Source organism: Dipodomys spectabilis, unplaced genomic scaffold (genome assembly GCF_019054845.1).
Source record: "Dipodomys spectabilis isolate Male_0828 unplaced genomic scaffold, ASM1905484v1 ptg000573l, whole genome shotgun sequence".
Classification (NCBI taxonomy): Eukaryota; Metazoa; Chordata; class Mammalia; order Rodentia; family Heteromyidae; genus Dipodomys; species Dipodomys spectabilis.
This window is the reverse complement of record NW_024871250.1, coordinates 331,116-340,328: the sequence shown is the minus strand read 5'-3', so window position 1 is coordinate 340,328 and position 9,213 is coordinate 331,116. Positions and strand designations below refer to the sequence as shown.

Here is a 9,213-nt window from a genome sequence, read left to right as displayed (position 1 = left end):
TCCTGTAGGCCCCTCCGCTTGGGGGAGGATGCACCAATAGGAGGAAGAAAAAATGCTCAAATCAAGGGTGCAGGTAAGACTGCAGGGGGATGGATCCGCGAGATCCCAAAACCCAAGACCCCTGAGTGGCAAGCTCTGGTGCATGACGGTTGGCATGCATACCCACAAGCCGTCTCCTCAAAAAACACGCCAAGGCCTGTAAAATTCCCCACCCTGAGTGAGGACGCTTGCTCAGAGCAGAGAAAAACCCTGGGCCCTTAGAGGAACAGAGCCTCTGTCACCTCCTTAAAAAGAGCAGCCAACAGTTGATGGTCAATTTTCTAAATAAGGGGGAGATGTCGGAGCCAAAAGGGAGTCTCTCAACATGATAGGCTTGACTATCTCACTGGAACATCTTGAGGCTGAGTTTACAGAATCCAACCCTCATCCTGCCCTAAGCAAACATCCTGCAGCTGCTAGACCACCCTTTCCCCCTGCCCTAAGCAAACATCCTGCAGCTGCTACGGCCAATGAAAAAGCTTCCTTAACGGCCAATGAAAAAGCTTCCTTATTCCAAGCATATAAATACCCCTGTGTGAAAAAGAAAAATTTGCAGCTTAATCAGAATCCCTGTCTTGCTGTCATTCTTCGTGTCTCTTGTCCCTTCATTCCTTCTCGCTTAAGTTCACTGCCCTCGTTGACGTCCTGCGGGTCAGGACACTTCCTGAGTAGCTAGGATTACAGGCATGAGCTACTGGCACCCAGTGTGAGAGACTTTTATCTCCCAACTAGCCAGCAAGAGACAGAAGTAGAGGTGTGGCTCAAGTGATAGAGCATCAGCCTCGAAGAATTAAAAAACAGGAAGCCCTCAATTCAAGTGTCAATTCTGGCTCAAAACCAAAAAAACAAATTATACTGTGTAGCCAGGCCTAATGAATTATCTTTCATGAATTTATGTAATATTTAACTTTGATCTGTGAGGAACCAGGAGGAAGCTGCCGACTGTTGTGTTGGATGACAACTGTGTTCCCTGGATCCCAGAATGTATGCTGCATTCCCTCATTAACAAGCCCTGACGCGAATGTACCTGTCAGAGCAGCTCAATGGCGATTCCTCAGTGTTTTCAGTCTTTTTGGGAAGGCTCCTGCTCATGATTATGTGAGGCATATGGCAAGCATTCCGTGACAGAAATATATATTGTTCCTGTGGACGCACTGTTGGGGAGCCCTGAGCCCCTCCTTTCAGTCTGCCTGAGAGGTGAGGTCCATCGATAGCAGTTCCAAGATAGCCGGCGAGGTTAGCTTTTGTGCTCAAGAATTTGTTTTGTCTCAACACAAGTGAGGTTCACACTGGTGCCCGCTGGGTCATTCCTCCTCTGCTGTATGAGGGGACGTGAGTGTGGACAGAGAGCAAGAGAGCGGTGACCTGGTGCGATCATTTGTAGCATGTGGTGTCATGTCAGCATATTCTGAAATAACTGTAGATCCCCAGGACTGCTGGTCTGCCCACTCGTCCTTGAAATGCCCTTGTGACATTTCAGGAGTCTGTGACCTTCAATGACATGTTGGTCAGCTTCACCCTTGAGGAGTGGTCTCTGCTGGACCCTGCCCGACAGAAGCTGTACAGGAGCGTGATGGGCGAGACCTTCCGGAACCTGGCCTCTGTTGGTAAGGATGACTTCATGGTCTTTTGTTCTGTTTCAGAACAAGTGATTGTTGTGTATCAATGATGCTCTGTGGCTGGGCGCTGTGGCTTACACCTGTAATGCTATCTACTCAGGAGGCTGAGATCTGAGGATCTTGGTTCAAAGCCAGTTGGGGCAGGAAAGTCTGTGAGACTCTGATCTCCAAGGAACCACTAGAAAACCAGAAGTCGCGCTGTGGTTCAAGCGGTAAGAGTGTTCGCTTTGAGCTGAAGAGCTCCGGGACAGCACCCAGGCCCAGAGTTCAAGCCCCACAACTGACAAAAAAAAAAAAAAAAAGATGCTCTGTGATTTGGGTTTTTTGTTCAACTAAGACCTGCGCTTGAGCTCAGCCTTTCTCTTTGACTCACAGTCTGGTGCTCCACCACTTGAGCCCAACCCCCACCCCATGATTTGGAAATGGAAAGGGAATATTTGGGTAAGTATACCTGACATGATCATGTGATCACCACAAGCTTTACTAGAAGCTAATCCTCCATATACATTTTAGGAAATGAAAAGGGAAACCAGAACCAGACCAAATAGAGAAGACCAAATCATTGACTATGTGTACAAAAATCCCCATAGAACTCTACCTAAGGTAATCAGAAGAGAAAGCACTGTCAGTGAAGGATCAAAGCGAAAGCCGTGCTAGTCATCCGAGCTGCCTGGCAGTAGAGATTGGAGGAATGAGCTTGGAGGTCATTGTAGGCATGAGAATTGGTGATATTGCATCTAACCCCATGGCTGGCACTCACCTATCATCTCTGTCACAGAGGGAACAGAAACTAGAGGAGTTCGGTTCAGGTTGGTCTGGACATAAAAGTGAGACCCTGCCTCAAAAATAAGCAACATAAAAAAGAACTGGTGGAGGCTGGGAATGTGACTCAGTGGTAGAGCACTTGCCTAGCATGCATGAAGCCTTGGGTTCAATTCCTCAGCACCACATACACAGAAAAAGCTGGAAGTGGTGCTTTGGCTCAAGTGGTAGAGCGCTAGCCTTGAGCTGAAGAGCTGAGGGACAGCGCCCAGGCCCAGAGTTCAGGCCCCATGACTGACCAAAAAAAAAAAAAAAAAAAGTGTCAGGGTCAGCTGGACAATGCTGGCTCATGCCTGTAATCCTAGCTACTCAGAAGGCTGAGATCTGAGGATTGTGGATCAAAGCCAGCCCAGGCAGGAAAAGCTGTGAAACTCTTATGTCCAATAAACCACCAGAAAACCATAAATGGCACTGTGGCTCAAGTGGTAAGAGTGCTAGCCTTGAGCTGAAATGCTGAGGGACAGCGCCCAAGCCCAGAGTTCAAGCCCCATGAGCGACAAAAGAAAAAAAAGAAAAAAAGAAAGAGAGAAAGAAAGAAAAAGAAAGAAAGTCGGGGGGCTGGGAAGGTGGCTCAGTGGTAAAGTGCTTGCCTTGCATGCCTGAGGCCCTGGGTTCGATTCCTTAGCACCACATAAGCAAAAAGAAAAAAGCCGGAAGTGGCGCTGTGGCTCAAGTGGTAGAGCGCTAGCCTTGAGCTAAAGAGCTGAGGGACAGTGCCCAGGCCTAGAGTTCAGGCCCCACCACCGGACCCCCCCCAAAAAAAAGTCGGGGTCAGTACCTAGCGGTGGTAAGTTCAAGCCCCAGCACCAGCACAAAAATACAATTGTAACAAAACATCAGGCCAGTTCTGACTCATTCATTTGAAATTAGGAATTTACTGATGTCCTTTTCCTCATGCAAGTTTTACAGAGTCTCTATGAGCATCGAGAAGTACAATGTGGAGACACCTTGAGTCCTATTCCAGAACATACTATGAACAAGGAAACTCCCAGGAGATTGGAAGCAAGTGAAAGCCATGTGTCATCCTACATATGTCCATTAAAACGTGCTTGCGTCAACTCATCTGAGTACCAGAAATATAGACGGAAGCCAGGTGTATTGGAGGAACATGGAAAACCAATGCCTTCAGGCACATGACAGGACAGACCTTGGAAAGAGTCCATAACTATAAGCGAAGGAGAAATGCTTTGGGTTGTTCCAGTTCTGCTCAGCTACGTGAACAAACTCAGAATGCACACAAACCCTACATGTGCAAGCAATGTGGGAAAACATGAGAGAATTCACTCTGGAGAGAAACCCTTTGTATGTAAGCAGTGTGGGAAAGCCTTTAGCTCCTCTGGTTTTGTTAAAGTTCACAAAAGGACTCACTCTGGGGAGAGACCCCATGTGTGTAAGCAGTGTGGAAAACCCTTTAGGGATAAAGCCATTGCGTCATCCACGAAAGAACTCACACTGGCCAGAAACCCCGTACGTGTAAGCAGTGTGGAAAGTCCTTTTCCTTGAGTGATGTTAGCAGACATGAAAGAATTCACAGTGGAGAGAAACCCTTTTTATGTAAAGAATGTGGGAAAGCCTGCTCTTCCTTGAGTAACATTCAGAAACATGAACACACCCACAGTGGAGAGAGACCCTTCAGATGCGTGCAGTGTGGGAAAGCCTCCTATATGTAGAGCGACGCACCAAGACACTACCACACAAACAGCATGGAGAAAACCCTACGTGGGTAACAAATGTGGCAAAGCCTTCACTGACTCCACCATAAAATAACTCACACAGGATAGAAACCCTATTTGTGGAGGCTGGGAAGGTGGCTCAGTGGTAGAGCGCTTGCCTTGCATGCCTGAGGCCCTGGGTTTGATTCCTCAGCACCACATAAGCAGAAAAAGCTGCAAGTGGCGTCGTGGCTCAAGTGGTAGAGCACTAGCCTTGAGCTGAAGAGCTGAGGGACAGCGCCCAGGCCCAGAGTTCAAGCCCCACGACCAACAAAAAATTATATAATATATATTTAGTATGTATTATATAGTATATATGCACTATATACAGCATATATTATATATCTCTATTATATAATATAATCGAGATAACTGTACAAGGGGATTTCAACTTAACATGTCAACAGCCTTCTCCCATTCCTGCCTTCTTCCTTCACAATCATCTCCAGTGCATGAAAACACATTGATTGTTTTCTCACCTTCAGTACATAAGGTGTGTTCGTTGCATGCTAGGCAAGCGCTCTACCACTGAGCCACCTTCCCAGCCCCACAGCTACACTTCTAACCTTTTGGTGGTTAATTGGAGATAAGAGTCTCATGGATTTTCTGGCCTGGCCTGGCTTGGAACTGAGATCCCCAGATGTCACCTTCCTGAGGAGTTAGGATTACATGTGTGAGCCAATGGCTCCTGCCTCCCCCCCTTTACACACACACACACAAACACACGCGCACACATGTGCGTGCATATAGTTGTTTTTAAGGCCCCCAAGTTCTGAGTGCTCTTTGTCATTTGCATCCTGAGCTCCAAAACACTTGTCAGCTTTCCAAGGATAGAGGTGGGGGTGAGATGAGGTAGGTGGATGTGGACAGCAAGAGGAGAAGGGGAAGGGGCAGCCCTAACGGCGAGCACGGCTGCTTCTGACACAAAGAAGCCGTATATTTATCTTCGTTGGCTTGTCTACCCTTATTGGGAATGAACATAGCACTCAATGCTTGGGGACCTTAAAACATGTGCCCTCCCCACCCCCCCACCATGGGCTGGGAAGCGCCAGAAGTGGCGCTGTGGCTCAGGCGGTAGAGCGCTCCCCTTGAGCGGAAGAGCTGAGGGACAGCGCCCAGGCCAGAGTTCAGGGCCAATGACCACCACCAACAACAACAAAATGCCCCCAAATTCTGAGTGCTCTATCTTGTCATTTGCATCCTGAGCTCCAAAACACTTGTTAGCTGTAAAAATTTCAGGGGGAAAAGTCAGAGCTGTGCTCTGGACAGCGAGAGTGGAGGGGCAGCCCTCAGTGCCAGCGTGAGCACGGGGCCGCTGCTGCCGAGAGGAAGCCGCGCCTTTATCCTTCTTGGCTTGTTTGTCCTTTTTTTATTTGGGTCCGGTCGTGGGGCCTGAACTCTGGGCCTGGGCGCTGTCCCTCAGCTCTTCAGCTCAAGGCTAGCGCTCTACCACTTGAGCCACAGCGCCACTTCCAGCTTTTTTCTTTTTGCTTATGTGGTGCTGAGGAATCGAACCCAGGGCCTCAGGCATGCAAGGCAAGTGCTCTGCCACTGAGCCACCTTCCCAGCCCCTACCTCCAGTTTTCTGGTGGTTAATTGGACATAAAAGTCTCACAGAGCCAGTCGGTAGCTCACAACTGTAATCCTAGCTAGTGAGGAGGCTGAGATCTGAGGATCATGGTTCAAAACCAGCCCGGGCAAAAAGTCCTGATAGTGAGACTATTACCTCCAATAAACTACTAGAAAATCAGAAGTGGAGCTGTGGCTCAAGTGGTAGAGCGCTAGCCTTGAGTTGAAGCGCTCAGGGATAGTGCCCAGGCCCAGAGATCAGGCCCCATGACCGACAAAAAAAAAACTGTCAAGGGGCTGGGGAGATGGCTCAGTGGTAGAGGGCTTGTCTTGCATGCCTGAGGCCCTGGGTTTGATTCCTCAGCACCACATAAGCAAAAAGAAAAAAGCCGGAAGTGGCGCTGTGGCTCAAGTGGTAGAGCGCTAGCCTTGAGCTGAAGAGCTGAGGGACAGCGCCCAGGCCCAGAGTTCAGGCCCCGTGACCGGACCAAAAAAAAAACAAAAAACTGTCAAAATAATTTTAGAAGCCATCTTGCAACTTGAATATTTCAAAAGTTTTATCGAACATTCTTTTTTACTTTGTAGTTTCCCATCTTTTGAGGGTATCAAGGTGTTTTGAAATGATAGCAACTTAACAGTCTCCTATATATAAGAATGGAACCAAAGCCGGGCGCCAGTGGCTCCCGCCCTGGCATCCCAGCTACTCAGGAGGCTGAGATCTGAGGATCGCAGTTCAAAGCCAGCCCCGGCAGGAAAGTCCGTGAAACTCAGAAGTGGCGCTGTAGCTCAAGTGGTAGAGCTCAGGTAGAGCGCTAGCCTTGAGCTGAAGAGCTGAGGGACAGCGCTCAGGCCCAGTGTTCAAGACCCACAACCAACCAAAAAAAACCAAACAAACAAACAAAAAAAAACGAACCAAACCAGGAGAGATCTCGACTTCTCAAGAGGCAGCAATCAGGGTCAGTTGGGACTCCATCTCAGCAAAACGGTCTAGGCCTGAAGGCACATCCCTGGCATGTCAGGTAGATGAGATGAGGGGCATAGGTAGGAGGATCACTGCCGAGGCTGGCTCTGGACCAGAACCTGAAGTTAAAAGCACTTCAGGGTGTGGCTCCGGTGATTATTATATAGAGTGCCTGTCCAGCATTTTGAAAAGCGTACAAAGGAAATATAAGAAAAGAGTTTCAGCCAGGCCCTGGTGGCTTCTACCTGTAATCCTAGCTACTCAGGAGGCTGAGATCTGAGGATTGTGGTTCAAAGCCAGCTGGAGAAGGAAAGTCTGTGAGCCTCTTATTTCCAGTTAGCCACCAGAAAACTGGAAGTGGAGCTGTGGCTCAAGTGGTAGAGCTTTTGCCTTGAACTGAAGAGCTGAGGGACAGCGCCCAGGCCTTGAGTTCAAGCCTCATGATGACAAAAAAAAAGAAAAGAGTTTTATGTATTTTCATTTACTAAGACATATCCCAATATGCCATCATGATCATACACTAGATTAGGTTTGTGTTTTCCCAAAAAAAGATCTGAGGATCACAGTTCAAAGCCAGCCTGGGCAGGAAAAGTCTGTGAGACTCATCTCCCAGAAAACAGTAGTGGAGCTGTAGCTCCAAGTGCTGTGGAAGTGCTGGCCTTGAGCAAAAAGAGCTCAGCTCAGGGACAGCACCCAGGCCCCAAGTTCAAGCCCCACAACTAACCTCCCCCCCAAAACACACAGCAGCATAAACATACAGTAGCATAAAGTAAACATTCTAAAAGGAACAAACAGGAAAATGACAAAGGATTAGACTGAAGATTACTGAAAGTCTGTAAGGGAAACACTAAATCTTGTTGCTTGTTTCCCCAGTATGTGGTGGTGAGTGTGACCTTGAGAAGCCCACCCCTATGACCTTCTTCTTCCACACAGCCTTTCTCTTGCATTGACTCTGCTCACTACCATTGGTTTTTCTGGGTCACCAATTCCTGCCGCCTTTATTACTCCTTAGGCCTCACAGGCTCATGGGGTCTTTCTGCTTTGTTTTTGTTCTTTGTGTGCAGCTCCTGGGGCTTGGGCTCAGGAGCTGGTGGGCATTGTCCCGTAGCTTTCTTTACTCAAATCTAGCACTCTCCCACTTGAGCCATACCCTCATTTATCACATTTTGGTGGTTAATTGAAGGTAAGAGTCTCATGAACTTTCCTGCCTGGGCTGGCTTCCAACAGATCCTCAGATCTCCACCTCCTTACTAGCTGGCTTGAATTCAGGGTCTGGGTGCTGTCCCTGAGCTTTTTGCTTAAGGATAGTTCTCTACCACTTTGAGCCACAGTGCCTCTTCTGGTTTTCTGGTGGTTAATTGTAGATAAGAGTCTCACGGTGACTTTTCAATTCAGGCTGGCTTTGAACCAGGATCCTCAGATCTCAGCCTGCTGAGGCCCTGTGTCCGATTCCTCAGCACCACGTAAGCCGAAAAACATGGAAGTGGCACTATGGCTCAATTGGTAGGTGCTAGCCTTGAGCTGAAGAGCTGAGGGACAGCGCCCAGACCCAGAGTTCAGGACCCACAACTGACAAAAAAGAAAAAAGAAAAAACATTCTTACCTATTTTGATGAAATTTGAGTTAGTCTTTATAAAATAATTTAAGGGCTGAGAATGTGGCTTCATGGTAGAGTGCCTGACTAGCATGCATGAAGCCCTGAGTTCCATTTCTCAGTACCACATACACAGAAAAGGCTGGAAATGGTGCTGTGGCTCAAGTGGTAGAGCACTAGCCTTGAGCAAAAGAAGCTCAGGGACAGTCCCAGGCCCTGAGTTCAAACCTCAGAACTGGCAAGAAAAAAACATTAAGTTGATATATAAGATATTAACATTTTAAAAGTTTAAAAGAAACCAGGGCCATGCACCAGTGGTGCACACCTGTAATCTTAGCTACTCAGGAGTTTAAGATCTGAGGATCAGGGGCTGGGAAGGTGGCTCAGTGGTAGAGCACTTCCCTTGCATGCATGAGGCCCTGGGTTTGATTCCTTAGCACCACATAAGCAGGAAAAAAAAAAAGCTGGAAGTGGCACTGTGGCTCAAGTGGTAGAGTGCTAGCCTTGAACTGAAGAGCTGAGGGACAGCGCCCAGGCCCAGAGTTCAGGTCCACGACCAGACCCCCCCAAAAAAAAAAAAAAGATCTTGAGGATCACGGTTCAAAGCCAGCCTGGGCAGGAAAGTCCCTGTGACTCATCTCAAACCACTAGAAAACCAGAAGTGGCGCTGTGGCTCAAGTGGTAAAGCACTAGCCTTGAGCTGAAGACCTGAGGGACAGTGCCCAGGCTCAGAGTTCAAGCCCCACGTCTGACAAAAAAACAAACAAACAGGCACTGGTAGCTTGCGCCTATAATCATAGCTACTCTGGAAGCCAACTGGGGCAGGAGTATCTATGAGACTTTTAAAAATGGATTTTGGAGGCATGGCTCAATTGGTAGAGTGCCAGTCAAGGAGCA

The 9,213-nt window shown here is 48.1% G+C and overlaps 1 protein-coding gene across 1 annotated transcript in view; it reads left to right on the top strand.

Moving 5' to 3' along the window:
- The first annotated feature begins 1,552 nt into the window (after positions 1 to 1,552).
- The window catches only part of LOC122100310 (zinc finger protein OZF-like), a 28,381-nt gene continuing 20,720 nt past the window's right edge, over positions 1,553 to 9,213 (top strand). The window contains exon 1 of the mRNA XM_042670672.1: positions 1,553 to 1,646. Within this exon, the coding sequence (XP_042526606.1) occupies positions 1,613 to 1,646 (34 nt within the window). The 5' untranslated portion in view covers positions 1,553 to 1,612. The remainder of the gene's footprint in view (positions 1,647 to 9,213) is intronic.